General features: G+C 41.9%; 1 protein-coding gene and 1 pseudogene across 1 annotated transcript; both read left to right on the plus strand.

Annotated features, from left to right (window-relative positions):
- Positions 1-26,159, plus strand: part of LOC123743233 (basic proline-rich protein-like) — a 603,964-nt pseudogene that overhangs the window by 456,318 nt on the left and 121,487 nt on the right.
- LOC106604145 (START domain-containing protein 10) lies at positions 84-24,259 on the plus strand. Its single transcript, XM_014198551.2, has 6 exons — positions 84-604; positions 15,545-15,692; positions 18,585-18,688; positions 19,226-19,343; positions 23,256-23,308; positions 23,877-24,259. The coding sequence occupies exons 1-6, from the start codon at positions 458-460 to the stop codon at positions 24,096-24,098; spliced, it is 792 nt and encodes a 263-aa protein (XP_014054026.1). The 5' UTR covers positions 84-457; the 3' UTR covers positions 24,099-24,259.

Here is a 26,159-nt window from a genome sequence, read left to right on the forward strand (position 1 = left end):
ACATCATAAACATGACATCTGATCATGTTGTTCATCTGTCAGTCTGACTAACTACGCGGCCATGTTGTGTTGTCTAGGACTACCGCACCTGATACCGGGACCTTGGTAACCGGACGCCTCTACCTATTTACCGTGCTGCACCACAGTGACTAGTGATGGGGTGTGAGAGCTTCAGAGGCAGGGGACTTTAGGACGACGTAGCGGTGGCAGAATCAACAGGACTAGTCTTACCTCTACCTTCAAATTAGTTTCTACTTGTTATTGGGACTTGAATTGTTACTGAATATCCCCTGGAAAGCACTTTGTGCTGACATCTACCATAACCATCGAACTCAGCACTGCAGTGGGAGCTAACAAAGCCAAAGGAAGATCTAATACAAAAGGAGATTACCAATTTCTGTCTGTTTTTGTCTCCTACTGATACATTTGTACCACATCACAAGTAGGGTACAAGAAGATGCCCGTTCAGATACCAGACGATACAGACTTTACCTCCTTCAAGGAACAATGTGAAAACCAGGAAGGATGGACAGCGCGCTACAACAAGGGAAACGTGACGGTGTGGTGCAGGGATGAAGAGTGTAAAACTATCCAGAAACTAAAGGCAAGTGTGTCGCTACTACAGATTCATTCCGGCACGTCTGGTGCTGTGCTTAAAGAGAAAGCACTGCACTGCGGAGAGGAGACTGGAAGTCAGGTTTCCAGGAGAAACCGAACTATTGTAGCGCTTCTCAAGATGAGTATAATTTTATTTTCAACTGAACAGGTTTGAATCTAACGTGTGGAATCATAATGATACTTTCCCTAACTTGAAAACCAATACGATCATCAATACATCCTGTATACAGCCGTATTCATGATATTGTGTCTGGAGTAGACTTGAGAAGTTCGACTTGAGATGTAGGTTTACCTTTGTGAATAACATGGCATTGAGTAATTCCCCTGTTCATACAAAGTTAATATTTTCTGATTAGATAGGTGACTAAGTACACCAGGGTTTAGGCTTCATAATACACTGGTGACTGATGACATAGTCAACCACAACTTATTATAATGTGTGCTGGTCTCTTAACCATATTAGTGGCACATAATGACAAATACTGTCAGTGTCTCAACATCACTTGGGATGCATCTCAATAGTCTACAGTAGACTTAGAGATCCCTGGAGCATTCTATTACCCATACTGCTGTGTTTCTCTTCTGTCCTCCCCTGGAGCATTCTATTACCCATACTGCTGTGGTTCTCTTCTGTCCTCCCCTGGAGCATTCTATTACCCATACTGCTGTGGTTCTCTTCTGTCCATACTGCTGTGGTTCTCTTCTGTCCTCCCCTGGAGCATTCTATTACCCAAACTGCTGTGGTTCTCTTCTGTCCTCCCCTGGAGCATTCTATTACCCATACTGCTGTGTTTCTCTTCTGTCCTCCCCCTTAGAGACCCCTGGAGCATTCTATTACCCATACTGCTGTGTTTCTCTTCTGTCCGCCCCCTTAGAGACCCCTGGAGCATTCTATTACCCATACTGCTGTGTTTCTCTTCTGTCCTCCCCTGGAGCATTCTATTACCCATACTGCTGTGTTCCTCTTCTGTCCTCCCCTGGAGCATTCTATTACCCATACTGCTGTGTTTCTCTTCTGTCCTCCCCTGGAGCATTCTATTACCCATACTGCTGTGGTTCTCTTCTGTCCTCCCCTGGAGCATTCTATTACCCATACTGCTGTGTTTCTCTTCTGTCCTCCCCTGGAGCATTCTATTACCCATACTGCTGTGGTTCTCTTCTGTCCTCCCCTGGAGCATTCTATTACCCATACTGCTGTGGTTCTCTTCTGTCCTCCCCCTTAGAGACCCCTGGAGCATTCTATTACCCATACTGCTGTGGTTCTCTTCTGTCCTCCCCCTTAGAGATCCCTGGAGCATTCTATTACCCATACTGCGGTGTTTCTCTTCTGTCCTCCCCTGGAGCATTCTATTACCCATACTGCTGTGTTTCTCTTCTGTCCTCCCCCTTAGAGACCCCTGGAGCATTCTATTACCCATACTGCTGTGGTTCTCTTCTGTCCTCCCCTGGAGCATTCTATTACCCATACTGCTGTGGTTCTCTTCTGTCCTCCCCCTTAGAGACCCCTGGAGCATTCTATTACCCATACTGCTGTGTTTCTCTTCTGTCCTCCCCCTTAGAGATCCCTGGAGCATTCTATTACCCATACTGCTGTGGTTCTCTTCTGTCCTCCCCTGGAGCATTCTATTACCCATACTGCTGTGTTTCTCTTCTGTCCTCCCCTGGAGCATTCTATTACCCATACTGCTGTGTTTCTCTTCTGTCCTCCCCTGGAGCATTCTATTACCCATACTGCTGTGTTTCTCTTCTGTCCTCCCCTGGAGCATTCTATTACCCATACTGCTGTGTTTCTCTTCTGTCCTCCCCCTTAGAGACCCCTGGAGCATTCTATTACCCATACTGCTGTGTTTCTCTTGTCCGCCCCCTTAGAGACCCCTGGAGCATTCTATTACCCATACTGCTGTGTTTCTCTTCTGTCCTCCCCTGGAGCATTCTATTACCCATACTGCTGTGTTTCTCTTCTGTCCTCCCCTGGAGCATTCTATTACCCATACTGCTGTGGTTCTCTTCTGTCCTCCCCTGGAGCATTCTATTACCCATACTGCTGTGTTTCTCTTCTGTCCTCCCCCTTAGAGACCCCTGGAGCATTCTATTACCCATACTGCTGTGTTTCTCTTCTGTCCTCCCCCTTAGAGACCCCTGGAGCATTCTATTACCCATACTGCTGTGGTTCTCTTCTGTCCTCCCCTGGAGCATTCTATTACCCATACTGGTGTGGTTCTCTTCTGTCCTCCCCTGGAGCATTCTATTACCCATACTGCTGTGTTTCTCTTGTCCGCCCCCTTAGAGACCCCTGGGGCGTTCTATTACCCATACTGCTGTGGTTCTCTTCTGTCCTCCCCTGGAGCATTCTATTACCCATACTGCTGTGTTTCTCTTCTGTCCTCCCCTGGAGCATTCTATTACCCATACTGCTGTGGTTCTCTTCTGTCCTCCCCTGGAGCATTCTATTACCCATACTGCTGTGTTTCTCTTCTGTCCTCCCCCTTAGAGACCCCTGGAGCATTCTATTACCCATACTGCTGTGTTTCTCTTCTGTCCTCCCCTTAGAGACCCCTGGAGCATTCTATTACCCATACTGCTGTGGTTCTCTTCTGTCCTCCCCTGGAGCATTCTATTACCCATACTGCTGTGGTTCTCTTCTGTCCTCCCCTGGAGCATTCTATTACCCATACTGCTGTGGTTCTCTTCTGTCCTCCCCTGGAGTATTCTATTACCCATACTGCTGTGTTTCTCTTCTGTCCTCCCCCTTAGAGATCCCTGGAGCATTCTATTACCCATACTGCTGTGTTTCTCTTCTGTCCTCCCCTGGAGCATTCTATTACCCATACTGCTGTGGTTCTCTTCTGTCCTCCCCTGGAGCATTCTATTACCCATACTGCTGTGTTTCTCTTCTGTCCTCCCCCTTAGAGACCCCTGGAGCATTCTATTACCCATACTGCTGTGTTTCTCTTCTGTCCGCCCCCTTAGAGACCCCTGGAGCATTCTATTACCCATACTGCTGTGTTCCTCTTCTGTCCTCCCCTGGAGCATTCTATTACCCATACTGCTGTGTTTCTCTTCTGTCCTCCCCTGGAGCATTCTATTACCCATACTGCTGTGGTTCTCTTCTGTCCTCCCCTGGAGCATTCTATTACCCATACTGCTGTGTTTCTCTTCTGTCCTCCCCCTTAGAGACCCCTGGAGCATTCTATTACCCATACTGCTGTGTTTCTCTTCTGTCCTCCCCCTTAGAGACCCATGGAGCATTCTATTACCCATACTGCTGTGGTTCTCTTCTGTCCTCCCCTGGAGCATTCGATTACCCATACTGCTGTGTTTCTCTTGTCCGCCCCCTTAGAGACCCCTGGAGCATTCTATTACCCATACTGCTGTGGTTCTCTTCTGTCCTCCCCTGGAGCATTCTATTACCCATACTGCTGTGTTCCTCTTCTGTCCTCCCCTGGAGCATTCTATTACCCATACTGCTGTGGTTCTCTTCTGTCCTCCCCTGGAGCATTCTATTACCCATACTGCTGTGTTTCTCTTGTCCGCCCCCTTAGACACCCCTGGGGCGTTCTATTACCCATACTGCTGTGGTTCTCTTCTGTCCTCCCCTGGAGCATTCTATTACCCATACTGCTGTGTTTCTCTTGTCCGCCCCCTTAGACACCCCTGGGGCGTTCTATTACCCATACTGCTGTGTTTCTCTTCTGTCCTCCCCTGGAGCATTCTATTACCCATACTGCTGTGTTTCTCTTCTGTCATCCCCCTTAGAGACCCCTGGAGCATTCTATTACCCATACTGCTGTGGTTCTCTTCTGTCCTCCCCTGGAGCATTCTATTACCCATACTGCTGTGGTTCTCTTCTGTCCTCCCCTGGAGCATTCTATTACCCATACTGCTGTGTTTCTCTTCTGTCATCCCCCTTAGAGACCCCTGGAGCATTCTATTACCCATACTGCTGTGGTTCTCTTCTGTCCTCCCCTCGAGCGTTCTATTACCCATACTGCTGTGTCAGCTCTAATACACTCTCTCCTATACTGTAACACTCACTAGATAAATAACTGCTGAGGTTTCTCATCTTCTCATCTTGCAGCAAATGCTTGTTGATACGAGAGTAGTTTATTCAGTCTCAGAGCTTCATGTCTAGTGAATAGGGCTGACATGATGATGATGATGATGATGATGATGATGAGAGAGAGAGAGAGAGAGAGAGAGAGAGAGAGCTTATCAGAGAGAGAGAGCTTATTTATTAAAAGGAGAGCTTCCTCTCATTTATGATCATTTAGGACAGCAACATTATGCAGTACAATGTACCAAGAATGTTGCGGTTTCCGAAAGCATTGCCTACACTCGGAGAAAAAATGGTTCCAAAAAGGTTCTTCGGTTGTCTCCAAAGGAGAACCCTTTTTGGTTCCTTGTAGAATCGTTTTTCAGTTCCAGGTAGAACCCTGTTGGGTTCCATATAGAACCCTCTGTGGAAAGGGCCTCACATGGAACCCCAAAGGGTTCTACCTGGAACCAAATAGGGCTCTTCAAAGCGTTCTCTATGGGGACAGCCAAATAACCCTTTTAGGTTCTAGATAGCACCTTTTTGTCTAATTCTGTACTCATGTCCTAGAATACTCATCAGTTCCAGAGGATTCATTCATATTTCATGGAAGGTTTGTTATTGCACCATTGGATAGGAATTCAGGCGGATCCCAATTCTGCCCTACAGTATAGCAGTATAGCAGTATAGCTGTATAGTAGTAAAGTAGCATAGCAGTATAGTAGTATAGTAGTAAAGTAGCATAGCAGGATAGCAGTTTAGCAGCATAGCAGTATAGTAGCAGAGCAGTATAGTAGCATAGCAGTATAACAGTATAGTAGTATAGCAGGATAGTAGTATAGCAGTATAGTAGTATATTAGTATAGTATCATTACAGTATAACAGCATAGTAGTATAGCAATATACTAATACAGCAGTATAGTGGTATGGTAGTATAGTAGCCTAGCAGCATACCAATATAGCAGTATAGCAGCATTGTAGTATAGTAGTATAGTACTATAGTAGCATAGCAGTATAGCAGTGTAGTAGTATAGTAGTATATTAGTATAGTAATATAGCAGTGTAGCAGTATATTGGTATAGTAGCAAAGTAGTATAGTAGTATATTAGCATAGTAGTACAGCATTATAGTAGAATAGCAACATTTTAGTATATAAGTATGGTAGTATAGTTGCATAACAGTATAGTAGTATAGCAGTATATTGATATAGAAGTATATTAGTATAGTGGTATAGCAGCACTGTAGTATAGTAGTATATCAGTATATCAGTATATTAGTATAGTGGCATAGCAGTATAGTAGTATATTAGTACAGTAGTATAGTGGTATAATAGCATAGCAGAATAGCAATATATTAGTATGGTAGTATAGTAGCACAGCAGTATAGTAGTAATATAGTAGTATAGCAGTATATTAATATAGTGGTATGTTAAAATAGCAGTATAGTAGTGTAGCAGTATAGTAGTATAGCAGTATATCAATAAACCAGTATAGTAGTATAGCAGTATATTAATATAGCAGTATATCAATATAGCAGTAATTTAGCATAGTAGTAGCAGTATAGCAGTGCTGTACTATATTAGTATAGCAGTCTAGTAGTATAGTGGTACAACAGTATAGTAGTATGGTGGTATAGCAGTATAGTAGTATATATGTGTAGTAGTATAGTAGAATAGCAACATAGTACTGTAGTAGTATATTTGTATATTGGGATATTAATATAGTAGTATAGCAGCATAGTAGTATAGAAGTATAGCGGTATATTAGTACATCAGCATGGTAGTATAGAAGCATAGTACTGTTGTAGTATAGGACTATAGTATTATATTGGCATAGTGTTATAGTAGTATAGCAGGATAGTAGTATAGCAGTATAATAATATATTGGTATAGTATTAAACTAGTATAGCAATATGTCAATATAGCAGAATAGTAGTATAGTAGTATAGCGGCATAGTAGTATGTTAGTATAGTATTATTGTAGTATCGTAGTATAACAGTGCAGTAGTATAGCAGTATACGGATATAGCAGTATAGTAGTATAGTAGTATAGCAGAACATTGATATAGCAGTATAGTGGTATAGCAGTATACCATCATAGCAGCATAGTAGTATACTAGTATAGCAGTATATTAGTATATTAGTATGGCAGTACATTAACATAGTGGTATAGTAGTATAGCAGTACAGGACCATAGTAGTATATTGGCATAGCAGTATAGTAGGATAATAGTATAGCAGTATAGTAGTATACTAGTATAGTATTATAGTAGTGTTGCAGTATAGTAATATTGCAGAATAGTAGTATGGTAGTATAGTAGCATAGCAGGATGGTAGTATATCAGTATATTAATATAGCAATATAGCAGTATATTAATAAATCAGTATAGTAGTATGGTGGTATAGCGGTACAGCGGTATACCAACATAGCAGTAGGATAGTAGTATATTAGTATAGTAGTATAGCAATACATTAGTATATTTGTATGGTAGTATAGTAGCATAGTAGTATAGTAGTACAGCTGTATAGTAGTACAGCAGCATACTAATATAGCGGTATATTAATATTGCAGCATAGTAGTATAGTAGTATAGCAGTACCGCAGTATATTAGTATAGCAGTATAGTAGTATATCAGTATACCAGTATAGTGGTATAGAAGCATAATAGTATATTAGTATAGTAGCATAGCAGCATAGTAGTATTTCAGTATATCAGTATATCGGTATATTGGTATATTAGTATATGAGTATGGTAGTATAGTAGCGTAGTAGTATAATGGCAGAGTAGTATAGGAGCATAGAAGTGCATTGGCATAGCAGTATATTAGTACAGCAGTATATTAGTATAGCAGTATAGTAGTATAGCAGTATATTTTATAATATTATAGTAGTATAGTAGCATAGCAGCATAGTAGTATATTGGTATAGTAGTACACCAGTATAGTAGTATAGTGGTATAATAGTATAGGAGTGTCGTAGTGCATTGGCATAGCAGTATATTAGTACAGTAGTATAGTAGGATAGAAGTATAGCAGCATGTTAGTGTAGTATTATGGTAGTATAGCAGTATTTTAATATAGCAGTATAGCAGTATAGTAGGATAGCAGTATAGCGGTGTAGCAGTATATTAGTATAGTATTATTGTAGTATAGTAGTATATGTGTGTAGTATAGCGGTATACTAATATAGCGGTATTGTTGTATAGCACTATAGTAGTATAGCAATATACCAGTATAGCAGTATTGTAATGTAGTAGTATACTAGTATAGAGGTATATTAATGTAGCAGTAGTATTGTAGCATAGTAGTATAGCAGTATAATAGCATGGTAGCATAGTAGTATAGGAGTGTAGTAGTATATTGGCATAGCAGTATATTAGTATCATAGTATAGTAGGATAGTAGTATTGCAGTGTAGTAATATATTAGTATAGTGTTATAGTAGTTTAGCAGTATATTAATATAGTAGTATAGTAGTGTGGTAGTATAGTAGTGTAGTGGGATAGTAGTATAGTGGTATAGTAGTATATTAGTATATTATCATTGTAGTATAGCAGTATAACAGTATAGAAGTATAGCAGTATGTTAGTATAGCAGTATATTGACAGAGCAGTATAGTAGTATAGCAGTATACCACCATAGCAGTATAGTAGTATAGCAGTACTGTTGTATATTAGTATAGTAGTGTAGTATTATAGTGGTGTATTTGTGCCATAGTATAGCAGTATATTAGTATACTAGTATAGTAGCATAGTAACATAGTTGCATAGTCGTATAGTAGTATATTAGTGAAGTAATATAGTAGTATTGTAGCATAGTAGTATAGTAGCATAGCAGGATAGCAGTATAGCGGTATATCAATATAGCAGTATAGTAGTATAGTACCATAGTAGTACATTGGTATAGCAGTATAGTAGCATAGCAGTATATTAGTATGGTAGTATAGTAGTATTGTAGCATAGTGGCATAGTAGTATATCAGTGTAGCATTATATTGGTATACTAGCATAGTGGTATATTAGCATAGTAGAATAGTAGTATAGTAGTATAGCAGTATATTAGTATATTGGTATGGTAGCATAGTAGCACAGTAGTATAGTAGTATATGAGTATAGCCGTTTATTAGTAGTGTAGTTGTATAGTAGAATACTGGTATAGTGGTATAGTAGTATATTGGTTTAGCAGCATAGTAGTATAGTGGAATAGTAGTGTAGTGGTATTGTAGTATAGTAGCATAGCAGTATAGCAGTATAGCCTATGTTGACCTAATGTAGATGCATACTGTAACCAAGTAGGGTCCAAATAATTCATTCAGAAACAGAACCCACAACACACTAGACGACATTACGCAATATGTATTGTATACTTCTATATTATATAGTAGTCCTACAGTAGGTAAGACTCAATCATCTGACCATACCTCTGTAGCAGCCAGCTATACTGTAGTGCTAGGGTAAGACTAGGTCATCAGACAGTTTCTGTCTGTCAGAAAGGAAAGGCAGGCTGGGTCTCTGATGTGACGTCCACCCAGGAGAGGTCCTGAAAAATGAAGAGTGGAAAACTTTCGTAATGGCTAGCAGCTAGTAACGAGGAAACCCTATTCCCCCCTGCTGCCAGGCCAAGAGGGTAACAGCCCTTATTAAAGGAACTCCAGCTGATCCTGTCTGGAACCCAGATAAAGAGGAAAGACAAAAGAAACAGGAATGATGAATTGTTTAGAAGGATGAATGAGAAAACAAATGTTGACACCCAGAACAAACGTCAACAAAACAAGAGATGATGGCTAGATAGATCTCTCTTTATAGTACATGAATATTTCCTGGGGCAGTGATGCACTTCTTGCCTCCTGAATAATACAACATAGAGTTAGGTATTGACGACATTCCATTCAGAGGGACATAACCTAACCTAAGGAGGCAACCCAGGCAGTGGAAATGAGGAGTGACTAGGCCTTCTGTTAGAAGCCAGGCCCGGACGGGGGTTGGACAGGGGGATGTGATGGTGAATTATTAACTCAACCTAAGCGATCTACTGATTGAGTTACGTGGAGCCGTTTGCTACGTTGACCCGACACACGATATCTGATTGTGTCACACCTGGCATGCTATACAGAACTGTAGTCCCTGCACACTGATTAACCAAAGGCATCCTGTAAGATTTACAATGGAAGGAAGTGGAATCCTTACTCCGGTCTAGGCCTACCTAACCCCTCTTTACAGTTTTCCTATCCTGTACTTTACACCTCTATGATAATGGGTCAAATTGAATTGAATGAATCCACTCTTTGTCCTGTTGTTTCCACTTGAATCTTGACTCCTGTCTTTTCTTAATTATTTACTCACAAAGAGTCCAACATTTAATGAGCCGTTTGATCAGCCAAATAACCAGCGGTCCCCACTGAAGATGAGTTTCATAGAATCAAGCTCATTGATCACAGAAGAGACAAAATAAACATATTTACTTCAGCTATGAAGAGCGCCAGGAAAGTAAACTAAGTTGTGCATTATAATGCATTATGCACAGCTAATAAGGTGTTAGAAATGCGCTTATAATGCTTAATGAAGAGTGTATCCATACGAAGTGTTATGGGAAACTCCTGTTGCAGCCTCATGGTTAAATATAAACACTAAACTTCTGACCACTGGCTCCTCTCTCTCAGTCCTTCCTTCCTCTCCCAAACACAAGGAAAGGAAGGCTAGGGGCCACCATCATTAGAAAAGATCTGATCAAATAAGAGAAGAAAATATACATTTGTCTGGCCTCCCAAGTGGTGCAGCGGTCTGAGGTGTCACTACAGACCCGGGTTCGATCCCAGGCTGTGTCGCAGTCGGCCGCGACTGGGAGAACCATGAGGCGGTGCACAATTGGTCCAGCATCGTCCGGGTTAGGGGAGGGTTTGGTCCAGCATCGTCCGGGTTAGGGGAGGGTTTGGCCAGCCGTGATGTCCTTGTCCCATCGCGCTCTAGCTACTCCTAGTGGCAGGTAGGATGCATGCACGCTAACTTCGGTCACCAGCTGTACGGTGTTTCCTCCAACACATTGGTGTGGCCAGTGGTGTAAAGTACTTAAGTACAAATACTTCCAATTCGTTTTTAGGGTGTCTGTATTTTACTATTTATATGTTTTACAACTTTTACGTCACTACATTCCTAAAGAAAATGATGTACTTTTTACTCCATACATTTTCCCTGACACCCAAAAGTATTCGTTACTTTTGGAATGCTTAGCAGGACATAATTTTTTTCTAATTCACACAGTTATCAAGAGAACATCCCTGTCATCCCTAATGCTTCTGATCTGGTGGACTCATTATACACATGCTTTATTCATCTGAATGTTGGAGCGTGACCCTGCCTATCCGTAAATTAATAAAACAAGAAATTATGCCGTCTGGTTGGTTTTCTGAGGTCTTGGCTGATTTCTTTTGATTTTTCCATGTCAAGCAAAGAGGCACTTGAGTTTGAAGGTAGGCCTTGAAATACATCCACAAGAACACCTCCAATTGACCCAAATGATGTCAATTAGCCTATCTGTCACGATTGTGTGTAGAGAAGGACCAAGGCGCAGCGTGCTCTGAGTTCCACATTTTATTTTAGTGAAACTTTACAACCAACAACAAAAAAAGAAACAACCTACAAACCGTGACGACAGAGGTGCAACATGCACTGACTCAAAATAAGATCCCACAAACAACAGGTGGGAAAAGGCTGCCTAAATATGATCCCCAATCAGAGACAACGAGATACAGCTGCCTCTGATTGGGAACCATATCAGGCCAACATAGAAATACATAGAATAAAAAGGATCTCTAAGGTCAGGGCGTGACAGTACCCCCCCCCCCCAAAGGTGCGGACTCCGGCCGCAAAACCTGAGTCTATAGGGGAGGGTATAGGGGAAGGTCCTGGTGGGCATCTAGCCTCGGTGGCGGCTCCGGTTCGGGACGTAGACCCCGCTCCGATTGCGGATCCCTCCTCTTCCGTGGAACCGGACCGCGGATCGTCGCCGGAGGCTCTGGACCGTGAATCGTCGCCGGAGGAACTGGACCGTGGATCGTCACCGGAGGAACCGGACCGTGGATCGTCGCCGGAGGCACTGGACCGTGGATCGCCCCCGGGGACTCCGGACTGGGAGCCCTCGCTGAAGGCTCTGGACTGGGAACCCCCGCTGGAGGCTCTGGACTGGGAACCGTTGCTGGAGGCTCCGGACCTTGGATTGTCTCTGGAGGCTCCGGACCTTGGATCGTCTCTGGAGGCTCCGGGCCCTGGATCATCCCTGGAGGCTCCGTACCATGGATTGTCAGTAGAGGCTCCGTGCCATGGATCGTCACTAGAGGCTCTGAACCGTGGGCCGTCTCAGGAGGTTCCGGACCGTGGGCCGTCTCAGGAGGTTCCGGACCGTGGGCCGTCTCAGGAGGTTCCGGACCGTGGGCCGTCTCAGGAGGTTCCGGACCGTGGGCCGTCTCAAGAGGTTCCGGACCGTGGGCCGTCTCAGGAGGTTCCGGACCGTGGACCGTCATTGGAGGTTCCGGACTGTGGACCGTCGCTGGAGGTTCCGGACTGTGGACCGTCGCCGGAAGCTCTGGACTGGGAACTGTCGCCGGAAGCTCTGCACTGGGAACTGTCGCCGGATGCTCTGGACTATGAAGGTGCACTGGAGGCCTGATGCGTGGGGCTGGTACAGGTGACACCGGACTAGTGACACGCACTTCAGGGCAAGTGCGGGGAGGAGGCACAGGACGTACTGGAATGTGGAGGCGCACCGGAGGTCTGGAGCGTAGAGCCGGTGCAGGATGTACTGGACCGTAGAGGCGCACTGGAGGTCTGGAGCGTAGAGCTGGCACAACACGTCCTGGACAGACCTTCACACGGCAAGTGCGGGGGGCTGGCACAGGACACACTGGGCTGTGGAGGCGCACTGGAGACACGGTGTGTAGAACCGGCACACATTGTACCGGAACTGTGACACACACCTCAGGGCGAGTGTGTGGAGGAGACACAGGACGTACCGGACTGGGGAGGCGCACTGGAGGCCTGGTGCATATGACACCGGACTGGTGTCACGCTCCTCAGCACGCCCGCTCTGCAGCGCTCTCAACGCCAACACCTCTCTCCGGAATCTTTTGTCGAGTTCCTCACTCGACTCCCCGACTGGCTCTGGTTCACCCCTCGGCTCCGCCGACCAGTCTGTGTGCCCCTCCCCCCAAAAAAATTTGGGCTGTCTTTTGGGCTTGCGTCCTGGCCGCTCACCCTGGCGTCGTCGTCGTTCCTCCTTCGCTGCTTCCGCTTGTTTCCATGGCAGGCTTTTGTCTCCTGCCATTATTTCCTCCCAAGTCCAGGATGTCCTCCACTCCTGGCTTTCCTCCCAGGCCCAGGATCCCTGCTCCTCCTGGGCACGCTGCTTGGTCCGTTGGTGGTGGGATCTTCTGTCACTATTGTGTGTAGAGAAGGACCAATGCGCAGCGTGCTCTGAGTTCCACATTTTATTTTAGTGAAACTTTACAACCAACAAACCGTGACGACAGAGCTGCTACATGCACTGACTCAAAATAAGATCCCACAAACAACAGGTGGGAAAAGGCTGCCTAAATATGATCCCCAATCAGAGACAACAAGATACAGCTGCCTCTGATTGGGAACCATATCAGGCCAACATAGAAATACAAAGACAAGAGTACCCACCCTAATCACACCCTGACCTAACCAAAATAGAGAATAAAAAGGATCTCTAAGGTCAGGGCGTGACACTATCAGAAGCTTCTAAAGCCATGACATCATTTTCTGGAATTTTCCAAGCTGTTTAAAGGCACAGTCAACTTAGTGTATGTAAACTTCTGACCCACTGGAATTGTGATATAGTGAATTATACGTGAAATAATATGTCTGTAAACAATTGTTGGAAAAATTACTTGTGTCATGCACAAAGTAGATGGCCTAACCAACTTGCCAAAACTATAGTTTGTTAACAAGAAATTTGTGGAGTGGTTGAAAAACAAGTTTTAATGACTCCAACCTAAGTGTATGGAAACTTCCGACTTCAACTGTATATATACATTTGTCTTGGACATAAAAACACTCAAACCCAAACACAAGGAAAGGCTTGAAGACCCCCAGCTATCCCACGCTCCCATCCCACTCTGCTGCTGTGGCGCAGGCAGAACTGTATATATATCAGTCACTCAGTGATGCGTCAGAGATATGGGGCAAATCCACTTATTTGCTTGTTTACGTTGTAATATAATACACTGTGCTTGGCTTGTAGCTAGGCCTACTTTATCCATTTCAATATGATGTACACTATACTGTAAACAGTTTAATATGATGTACACTATACTGTACAGGGTTTAATATCATGTACACTATACTGTAAACAGTTTAATATGATGTACACTATACTGTAAACAGTTTAACATGATGTACACTATACTGTACAGGGTTTAATATAATGTGCACTATACTGTATAGAGTTTAATATGATGTACACTATACTGTATAGAGTTTAATATGATGTACACTATACTGTAAACAGTTTAACATGATGTACACTATACTGTAAACAGTTTAACATGATGTACACTATACTGTACAGGGTTTAATATCATGTACACTATACTGTATAGAGTTTAATATGATGTACACTATACTGTATATAGTTTAATATGTTGTACACTATACTGTATATAGTTTAATATGATGTACACTATACTGTACAGGGTTTAATATCATGTGCACTATACTGTATAGAGTTTAATATGATGTACACTATACTGTATAGAGTTTAATATGATGTACACTATGCTGTACAGGGTTTAATATGATGTACACTATACTGTATCCATTTTAATATGATGTACACTATACTGTAAACAGTTTAACATGATGTACACTATACTGTAAACAGTTTAACATGATGTACACTATACTGTAAACAGTTTAACATGATGTACACTATACTGTACAGGGTTTAATATCATGTACACTATACTGTATAGAGTTTAATATGATGTACACTATACTGTATATCGTTTAATATGTTGTACACTATACTGTATATAGTTTAATATGATGTACACTATACTGTATAGGGTTTAATATGATGTACACTATACTGTATAGAGTTTAATATGATGTACACTATACTGTATAGGGTTTAATATGATGTACACTATACTGTATAATGAGCATTAGGATGGATGTAATGTAAACAGAGAGCATTAGGATGGATGTAATGTAAACAGAGAGCATTAGGATGGATGTAATCTTATGTAATATCTCCAAGGCAACACTTCCTATAGTTTATTTTTAATTCAACTAATATATATCCTATGGTAAATGAATGTAGTTAGGTCCTGGTTTATTCCGTTGGTTCCATGTGGTCACACAGGAATTACAGTAATAGAATATATTCAACTTCCTCAACTTCAAATGTTGTTGTTATGGTGGTGTAATGTACTGTATTCCCACCTGGAGATCTTTTGAAATCTAGTTGATGAAGGTTTTCTGCACAGTGTAATCTTTACTGTAAAACACAGACTGATCTATTGGGAGCATTCCAACAGTGTTAACTGTAACATAAATCCTTCTAGAATCAAGCCTGTAGCAGGTTTTTGCGTCAGATCTATTTTTATGGCGTGCACTACTACATCGTTCTAAACTTCGTCGATACTAAAGACAGTTACAGCTTCAGAGGACCCAGTTCAGGGAAGTCGAATCAATCTCTGTTTTACCTTGTTATTCATAGCTAACCTAGTCCTATGTAATTACACAGTAATTAGCAGTAGCAGAACAGCAGGGACATAGAAATTACTACGTAATAACATGGTAACAAGGTTTAAGGTTATTACACAGATATATCTATCAATACATTTTTTAATATAATGTGTTGTTTAACTTATTGTTTCAGATGAGGATAGCGTGTAAGGACGTGACTGCTGAGACCCTTTACGACGTCCTTCATGACACCAGCTACCGGAAGAACTGGGACAGCAACATGATCGACACCCATGATATCGGCAGACTTACTGTCAACACAGACGTAGGATATTACTCCTGTGAGTTAGTTTCAGATGTAGGATATTACTCCTGAGAGTTAGTTTCAGACAGGATATTACTCCTGTGAGTTAGTTTCAGATGTAGGATATTACTCCTGAGAGTTAGTTTCAGACAGGATATTACTCCTGAGAGTTATTTTCAGACAGGATATTACTCCTGAGAGTTAGTTTCAGACAGGATATTACTCCTGAGAGTTAGTTTCAGATGTAGGATATTACTCCTGAGAGTTAGTTTCAGACAGGATATTACTCCCTAGAGTTAGTGTCAGACAGGATATTACTCCTGAGAGTTAGTTTCAGACAGGATATTACTCCTGAGAGTTATTTTCAGACAGGATATTACTCCTGAGAGTTAGTTTCAGACAGGATATTACTCCTGAGAGTTAGTTTCAGACAGGATATTACTCCTGAGAGTTAGTTTCAGACAGGATATTACTCCTGAGAGTTAGTTTCAGATGTAGGATATTACTCCTGAGAGTTAGTTTCAGACAGGATATTACTCCTGAGAGTTATTTTCAGACAGGATATTACTCCTGAGAGTTAGTTTCAGACAGGATATTACTCCTGAGAGTTATTTTCAGACAGGATATTACTCCTGAGAGTTAGTTTCAGACAGGATTTTACTCCTGAGAGTTAGTGTCAGACAGGATATTACTCCTGAGAGTTAGTTTCAGACAGGATATTACTCCTGAGAGTTAGTTTCAGACAGGATATTACTCCTGAGTGTTAGTTTCAGACAGGATATTACTCCTGAGAGTTAGTTTCAGACAGGATATTACTCCTGAGATTTAGTTTCAGACAGGATATTACTCCTGAGAGTTAGTTTCAGATGTAGGATATTACTCCTGAGAGTTAGTTTCAGACAGGATATTACTCCTGAGAGTTAGTGTCAGACAGGATATTACTCCTGAGAGTTAGTTTCAGACAGGATATTACTCCTGAGAGTTAGTTTCAGACAGGATATTACTCCTGAGAGTTAGTTTCAGACAGGATATTACTCCTGAGAGTTAGTTTCAGACAGGATATTACTCCTGAGAGTTAGTTTCAGATGTAGGATATTACTCCTGAGAGTTAGTTTCAGACAGGATATTACTCCTGAGAGTTATTTTCAGACAGGATATTACTCCTGAGAGTTAGTTTCAGACAGGATATTACTCCTGTGAGTTAGTTTCAGACAGGATATTACTCCTGAGAGTTAGTTTCAGACAGGATATTACTCCTGTGAGTTAGTTTCAGACGGGATATTACTCCTGAGAGTTAGTTTCAGACGGGATATTACTCCTGAGAGTTAGTTTCAGACAGGATATTACTCCTGAGAGTTAGTTTCAGACAGGATATTACTCCTGTGAGTTAGTTTCAGATGTAGGATATTACTCCTGAGAGTTAGTTTCAGACAGGATATTACTCCTGAGAGTTAGTTTCAGACAGGATATTACTCCTGAGAGTTAGTTTCAGACAGGATATTACTCCTGTGAGTTAGTTTCAGATGTAGGATATTACTCCTGAGAGTTAGTTTCAGACAGGATATTACTCCTGAGAGTTATTTTCAGACAGGATATTACTCCCGAGAGTTAGTTTCAGACAGGATATTACTCCTGAGAGTTAGTTTCAGATGTAGGATATTACTCCTGAGAGTTATTTTCAGACAGGATTTTACTCCTGAGAGTTAGTTTCAGACAGGATATTACTCCTGAGAGTTAGTTTCAGACAGGATATTACTCCTGAGAGTTAGTGTCAGACAGGATATTACTCCTGAGAGTTAGTTTCAGATGTAGGATATTACCCCTGTGAGTTAGTTTCAGACAGGATATTACTCCTGAGAGTTAGTTTCAGATGTAGGATATTACTCCTGACAGTTAGTTTCAGACAGGATATTACTCCTGAGAGTTAGTTTCAGACAGGATATTACTCCTGAGAGTTAGTTTCAGACAGGATATTACTCCTGAGAGTTAGTTTCAGACAGGATATTACTCCTGAGAGTTAGTATCAGATGTAGGATATTACTCCTGTGAGTTAGTTTCAGACAGGATATTACTCCTGAGAGTTAGTTTCAGATGTAGGATATTACTCCTGAGAGTTATTTTCAGACAGGATATTACTCCTGAGAGTTAGTTTCAGACAGGATATTACTCCTGAGAGTTAGTTTCAGACAGGATATTACTCCTGAGAGTTAGTGTCAGACAGGATATTTCTCCTGAGAGTTAGTTTCAGATGTAGGATATTACTCCTGTGAGTTAGTTTCAGACAGGATATTACTCCTGAGAGTTAGTTTCAGATATAGGATATTACTCCTGACAGTTAGTTTCAGACAGGATATTACTCCTGAGAGTTAGTTTCAGACAGGATATTACTCCTGAGAGTTAGTTTCAGACAGGATATTACTCCTGAGAGTTAGTTTCAGACAGGATATTACTCCTGAGAGTTATTGTCAGATGTAGGATAGGGGGGCGGGGGGGGGAATATGAGGAAGAGCTGAAAGAGGAGGAGGGGAATATGAGGAAGAGCTGAAAGAGGAGGGGGAGGAGAAAGAGGAGAAGGGAGAGGAGGAAAAGAGGAAGGGGAGGAGGAAGAGGAGGAGGAGGATTCTGAACTGCTGAACGTGAACACCAGTCAGTATGAGTCAATATGCAACAGATGTAGTAGACTGAACCATGTTTCTCAAAGTGAAAGGTGTTTTTATGATTAGGCCTGCTGTAACCACATGTTGGAGATGAAAGGTACAGCAATCTAATCAGGCATAGAAATAGACTGTATAGACTGGGTTGTGAGGCAGTTTGTCACTGAGAATCATTGAGAACTCTAGAGAACTAGACAATAGAATGCTACTGTATGTGGACATTTGGACTCAGTGAAACATCTTCCACTGAAGTCATGTTGTCATTGTGTTTGTAGGGAAGTGCCCGAGCCCCCTGAAGAACAGGGACTTTATCACCATGAGATCATGGCTTCCTCTGGGCAACGACTACCTGATCATCAACTACTCTGTCAAACACCCGGTATGTACCTTTATCTACACACGGTGTTGCTTTGCTCTGAATATTATCAACCGTGGGGCTCCCGAGCGGCGCAGAGGTCTAAGGCACTGCATCTCAGTGCAAGAGGTGTCACTGCAGTCCCTGGTTTGAATCCAGGCTGTATCACATCCGGCCGTGATTAGGAGGCCCACCTAGTTATATAAAAACAACGTCACAATGGACGAGTGGCTGGACCTCTTTTTCATACAAGTAGGATTACAAAGATGATTTGACTTATCTAAAGTTGTACATGTCGTCTAGTGAATTTTGTACAATAGATAGATTCCATTAGTGCTGTTTGGCAGAGTCAGTGAGAAAGCTCTGCCAGAGGCCCAGTCTACTGTAGAAGTCAGATCAACATCTCTACATGACTCTGTGACTCAGAACAGAAGAAATCTGGTTTGTTAAACAGAAGAAATCTAAACATAATGTGAACAGCTGACTGCTTTCATGTGTTATGGTAATCCATGTATGAATAATACTTTCATTTGATTGGTCATTTGATTGGTCTTATTCCAGCAATATCCACCCAGAAAGGACTGTGTGAGAGCGGTGTCTCTGCTGACAGGCTACCTGATTCAGTCCAACGGAGCAAACTCCTCCACTCTCTATTACCTAACGCAGGTCGATCCCAAAGGTAAGCCTTTTAACTGGTTATATACAGCACTGTACATCTAAATGATTTACATAACATCATGTTTTGGTGTTTACAGTACAGCTGTAACGGCTGTCGTATAGATGGGACCAAAGGGCAGCGTGTATAGTGCTCATTATGATATTTATTAACTCGAAAAACACTAAAGACAAAATAACAAACGGCAAACGATCAGAATACAGTTCTGTCAGGTACAGAGAATAAACAGAAAATAACACAAACACAGGTGGGAAAAAACCCTACTTAAATATGATCTCCAATTAGAGGCAACGAGGACCAGCTGCCTCCAATTGGAGATCAATCCCCCCCCCAAAAAAACATAAAAATAGAAAAACTAGAACTTAAACATAGAAATAGAAAACATAGAAAACCACCCAAAACGCCCCTGTCACGCCCTGACCTACTCTACTATAGAAAATGACATCTTACAAGGGTCAGGACGTGACAACAGCTCTATGCTGGTCAACACCGGATCTGGATACAGTGCATCGCTGTCATAGGGTGCTATGAGAAAACTGCTCTGTCTGTTTGTGTACGTAACACCAGTCCTATTAGCTCAAACTCCCCTAGCTTCACTCCACACTGAGAGTCCTGTTGAAATACCTCTGTGTACACAGACACAGGTCTTAGGAAGGAATCAGGCAAACGATCAAACGCAACAAGATTATGTTTCATAAGTAACTTTTAAAAAAAAATATATATATATATATATTAGGCCGATGATATGACCTGTGGCATATATCCTTCCTATCAAAGATATTTAAGGTGCTTTTAACGACCGTGCTCTAAAGAAGGCCATTACTGACAGAAAGCTTGCATCTGATCTCACATTGCATCTGATTAAAGTTTGGAGAGACTGTTTCACTATAGTATACAGTATGTCTTCTCTTGCACCTTTTGTAAACCCAATGTCAGAGTGCAGCAGATCAACACATTGTCTGAAAGGACTCTGTGTGCTCCATTGGAATTTAACAACACTTTTCATCATTGGACCTAGTTTATAATACAGCTTAACTCCAACCAAATGTCTGTCCTTGAGGGAGAAGATACTCAGTGTGTGTGTGTCCTTGAGGGAGAAGATACTCAGTGTGTGTGTGTGTCCTTGAGTGTGAAGATACTCAGTGTGCGTGTGTCCTTGAGTGTGAAGATACTCAGTGTGTGTGTGTCCTTGAGGGAGAAGATACTCAGTGAGTGTGTGTGTGTCCTTGAGGGTGAAGAGACTCAGTGAGTGTGTGTGTGTGTGTGTCCTTGAGTGTGAAGATACTCAGTGTGTGTGTGTCCTTGAGGGAGAAGAGACTCAGTGTGTGTGTGTGTGTGTGTCCTTGAGTGTGAAGAGACTCAGTGTGTGTGTGTGTCCTTGAGTGTGAAGCATCAGGAAGCCTTTGATGCCCCCTGCACCAGTTTAGCACCACTGCTGCTGAAGACATGTTTTCTGAATCTGCTGATGTCATCTGTTTTCTGTGCTGCTCCAAGCTACCCCATTGATAATAAATGCCTTCTGTTCCATTGATGTGTGTGTGTGTGTGTGTGTGTGTGTGTGTGTGTGTGTGTGTGTGTGTGTGTGTGTGTGTGTGTGTCCTTGAGTGTGAAGAGACTCGCTGTGTGTGTGCGTCTGTGTGTGTGCGTTGCTGCAAAGCTCATATTCATGGCATGGAATCCCCAGAAGCTATGAACAGCTGGAAAAGTATCGTCACACTTCTGTACTGTATACTGCCTTTACTGTAAACCAGGGGTCCTGTAGGAACTATACCTACTGTCTACTGTCCTTACTGTAAACCATAGGTCCTGTAGGAACTATATCTACTGTCTACTGTCCTTACTGTAAACCAGGAGTCCTATAGGAACTATACCTACTGTCTACTGTCTTTACTGTAAACCATAGGCCCTATAGGAACTATATCTACTGTCTACTGTCCTTACTGTAAACCAGGAGTCCTATAGGAACTATACCTACTGTCTATTGTCTTTACTGTAAACCATAGGTCCTGTAGGAACTATATCTACTGTCTACTGTCCTTACTGTAAACCATAGGTCCTGTAGGAACTATATATACTGTCTACTGTCCTTACTGTAAACCAGGGGTCCTGTAGGAACTATACCTACTGTCTACTGTCTTTACTGTAAACCATAGGTCCTGTAGGAACTATATCTACTGTCTACTGTCCTTACTGTAAACCATAGGTCCTGTAGGAACTATATCTACTGTCTACTGTCCTTACTGTAAACCATAGGTCCTGTAGGAACTATATCTACTGTCTACTGTCCTTACTGTAAATCATAGGTCCTATAGGAACTATATCTACTGTCTACTGTCCTTACTGTAAACCATAGGTCCTGTAGGAACTATATCTACTGTCTACTGTCCTTACTGTAAACCAGGGGTCCTGTAGGAACTATATACACTGTCTACTGACCTTACTGTAAACCATAGGTCCTATAGGAACTATATATAGTGTCTACTGTCCTTACTGTAAACCAGGGGTCCTGTAGGAACTATATATACTGTCTACTGTCCTTACTGTAAACCATAGGTCCTGTAGGAACTATATCTACTGTCTACTGTCCTTACTGTAAACCAGGGGTCCTGTAAGAACTATATCTACTGTCTACTGTCCTTACTGTAAACCATATGTCCTGTTGGAACTATATCTACTGTCTACTGTCCTTACTGTAAACCATAGGTCCTGTAGGAACTATATATACTGTCTACTGTCCTTACTGTAAATCAGGGGTCCTATAGGAACTATATATACTGTCTACTGTCCGTACTGTAAACCAGGGGTCCTGTAGGAACTATATCTACTGTCTACTGTCTTTACTGTAAACCATAGGTCCTATAGGAACTATATATACTGTCTACTGTCCTTACTGTAAACCAGGGGTCCTGTAGGAACTATATCTACTGTCTACTGTCCTTACTGTAAACCAGGGGTCCTATAGGAACTATACCTACTGTCTACTGTCCTTACTGTAAACCAGGAGTCCTATAGGAACTATATCTACTGTCTACTGTCCTTACTGTAAACCAGGGGTCCTATAGGAACTATATCTACTGTCTACTGTCTTTACTGTAAACCATGAGTCCTGCAGAAACTAAATCTACTATATACTGTCCTTACTGTAAACCAGGGGTCCTGTAGGAACTAAATCTACTGTCTACTGTCCTTACTGTAAACCAGGGGTCCTGTAGGAACTATATCTACTGTCTACTGTCCTTACTGTAAACCAGGGGTCCTGCAGGAACTAAATCTACTGTCTACTGTCCTTACTGTAAACCAGGGGTACTGTAGGAACTAAATCTACTGTATACTGTCCTTACTGTAAACCAGGGGTCCTGTAGGAACTATACCTACTGTATACTGTCCTTACTGTAAACCAGGGGTCCTGTAGGATCTAAATCTACTGTATACTGTCCGTACTGTAAACCAGGGGTCCTGTAGGAACTAAATCTACTGTATACTGTCCTTACTGTAAACCAGGGGTCCTGTAGGAACTATATCTACTGTATACTGTCCTTACTGTAAACCAGGGGTCCTGTAGGAACTATATCTACTGTCTACTGTCCTTACTGTAAACCAGGGGTCCTGTAGGAACTATATCTACTGTCTACTGTCCTTACTGTAAACCAGGGGTCCTGTAGGAACTATATCTACTGTATACTGTCCTTACTGTAAACCAGGGGTCCTGTAGGAACTATATCTACTGTATACTGTCCTTACTGTAAACCAGGGGTCCCGCATGAACTATATCAACAGGAAGCAGTGTGTTTTTTTTAAGGAGTGAAAAACACATTTTTGCTAGTATTGTATTTGCTATCATAGGCCTGCCTACTAGAAATACTTGAGGAGTATTGTATTGGTGTTGTACCTTCATGTTTTTTCTTTGGACTGCAGGTTCGCTTCCCAAGTGGGTGGTGAACAGAGCGTCTCAGTTCGTAGCACCAAAGGTAATATTATCAATCTGGACCATCTGATAATCAATCTGGTCCATCTGTCAGTGTATTATGTCTGTTTGTAACGGTGGGTTTATATGTGAAAATGTGGTCGTTTTAAAACATTGGATTTAAATGTTTAAAGAAGATTAGTTGAAATGAGGACGAAAAGAGATCCTAATAAAATAAAATCTGTTTTAGAAATGTAGTATCTTGAAAGCGAGAACTAGAGAGATTGTTCCTAACACATCCCATGGGGTAGTCTATATTATCCATCTCTGGTTTGGGAAAGAGAGAAATTATTGTATATCTCTGCCTCCATCTATTGGTTTCAGGAAGTACATGCATTTCCCAAAGATGTTTTGACTGTTTTGATTCCAAAATCGCTAATCGTGGACACCATTAAAAGTAATACCGTGCTGTTATAACTCATTATTACACATTTAACAACTATTTATAAACACATAATTTACAGTTTATTGCTTACTTATAAAACCCTTCAAAACATGTATGCATGGCTTATCTAATAGGCTCTTAATTAACATATTCATTTAGAATCTAAATTTCTGCTCCTTCCCCCTAGGCCATGAAGAAGATCTACAAGGCCTGTCAAAAGTATCCAGAGTGGAAGAGGAAGCACAACCCTAACCTGAAGCCCTGGATTTATCCGGAGCAGAACACCTTAGCGTGTATTAACGTGTCTGACCTTGTACTACAGAGAGCCGACTCACTGGAGAACATCGATGAGAGCCGGCTAACGGAGGAGAAACAAGCACAACATCACAGCGATGACGAAGAGACCTAGGCTTACTCTGAGTGAAGACACTGTTTGTTTCTGATTGTGTGGCTGTGTTTAAAATGGCACCCTATTCCCTATATAGTGTATTACTTTTGTGCAGGGCCCATTAGGCTCTGGTCAAAAGTAGTGCACTACTACCTATAGGGCTCTGGTCAAAAGTGTTGCACTATATAGGAAATAGGGTGCCATTTGGGACACAAACTCTGTGTTGAGTTTGGTGTGTGTGTGTGAGTGTGTGTGTGTGAGTGTGTGTGTGTGTGTGTGTGTGAGTGTGTGTGAGTGTGAGTGTGTGTGTGTGTGTGTGTGTGTGTGTGTGTGTGTGTGTGTGTGTGTGTGTGTGTGTGTGTGAGTGTGTGTGAGTGTGTGTGAGTGTGTGTGAGTGTGTGTGTGTGTGTGTGTGTGTGTGTGTGTGTGTGTGTGTGTGTGTGTGAGTGTGAGTGAGTGAGTGAGTGAGTGAGTGAGTGAGTGAGTGTGTGTGTGTGTGTGTGTGAGTGTGTGTGTGTGTGTGAGTGTGAGAGTGTGTGTGTGTGTGAGAGAGTGTGTGTGTGTGTGTGTGTGTGTGTGTGTGTGTGTGTGTGTGTGTGTGTGTGTGTGTACAGTACAAATAATGTACATGTATGATAGACTATCATTTTGACCTGCAAATTTGCCTTGTTGCATTTAGTTGCTAATTTATCTATAACTTAATAAATCAGAAGGGTTTAACAGGGTATTTTCATATAGCATGACAAATTAGGGAAAAAATCGGACATATTCTTTTAAAAAATGGACGACGTATTTACGGTGCTATCGTTCAATTAAATAGTATAATATCTCATTGACAGTAATAATAGAGTAAACCTTTGAGTAAAACTTTGTGTCTCTTTAAAAAAAAACGAATTTGAAGACAATATTTCAAGACCCTATTCACGTTTGATTTGACTAAGTTTTAATTTGGCTCCTGAGGGGATACAGCGGTCCAAGGCACTGCATCTCAGTACAAGAGGCTTCACTGCACAAATCCAGGCTTCATCCCATTCGGCTGTGATTGGGAGTCCCATAGGGCGGCACCCAACATCGCCCGGGGTAGGTCGTCATTGTAAATAATAATTTGATTTGAACTGACTTTCCTGGTTAAATAAAAAACAAAACAGAAAAATACAGTAGCCTTTACCAATACAGGCAGCCTACTACAGTATATTTCCAGGTCTCTAGTGCCTCCCAGTGGCAGTAATATGTCATAACATTTCCTCATCCCCCAGTGTTCCGGAAGCCATGAGCTGTTAGAACAATGGAATGTCAAGTTTGTTAGGAAGTGAATTAGCATAATGCACCAAGACATGTGTGCTTTTGTACAGTGAATGGCCCACTGAGGCTCCTAATGAGAGTCACGGGGGAGGAGAGATGGCAGCATAACCTGTTTGGAATCATTATCATCAGTCATAATCTGTTATAGTTTTTTATCACTTTAGGGGTCATGAAGCATGTTTAGTTGTTAAAAGGTCATTACATCACTTATACTTTGGTGTTGCCTGTTCTGACTGAATATCAAAGATTATGTCTTTATTAATTAATAAAGTTATTATTAGGCATGTGTTTTCATTTAGTTCAAACTGTCTTTTGGTAGTATTTTCTGACATGTTTCCAAAATGGAGCGGCATCATGTTCATACCAACGCACATGTTAAATAAAGAGAAGCTGTCTCCTGATTTTAACACCTTCGCGGCTGATGTTCTTGATTCTTAAATTCTAAGTACAAGTTCCCATTTCGACCTCCATGTTTGTTTTTCTCCGTCAATAAGGAACGTTTATGTGTGACTGTATCCTTTTTCAGACTTAAAAATGCAGCTGGGAGCCAATTCTCAGAATCTGTATTGTCTCAGGCACTTCCTTTTTCCCCAAGGCTACTTCCTGTCACGCTTCCTGTCCGCATCAGTCAGATTGTTTTTTGAGGGAAAGGAAACGCCACTAGTGTCTAGATTTCTCACACGGCACAAAAGCTTCTCGTTGTTTTCAGAACTCACAATTCATTGCTTTGTCTACCATAAAACGTCTTCCATTTTGAGTGATCGTTGAGAATGAAAGTGT

This window comes from Salmo salar, chromosome ssa05 (assembly GCF_905237065.1).
Source record: "Salmo salar chromosome ssa05, Ssal_v3.1, whole genome shotgun sequence".
NCBI lineage: Eukaryota > Metazoa > Chordata > Actinopteri > Salmoniformes > Salmonidae > Salmo > Salmo salar.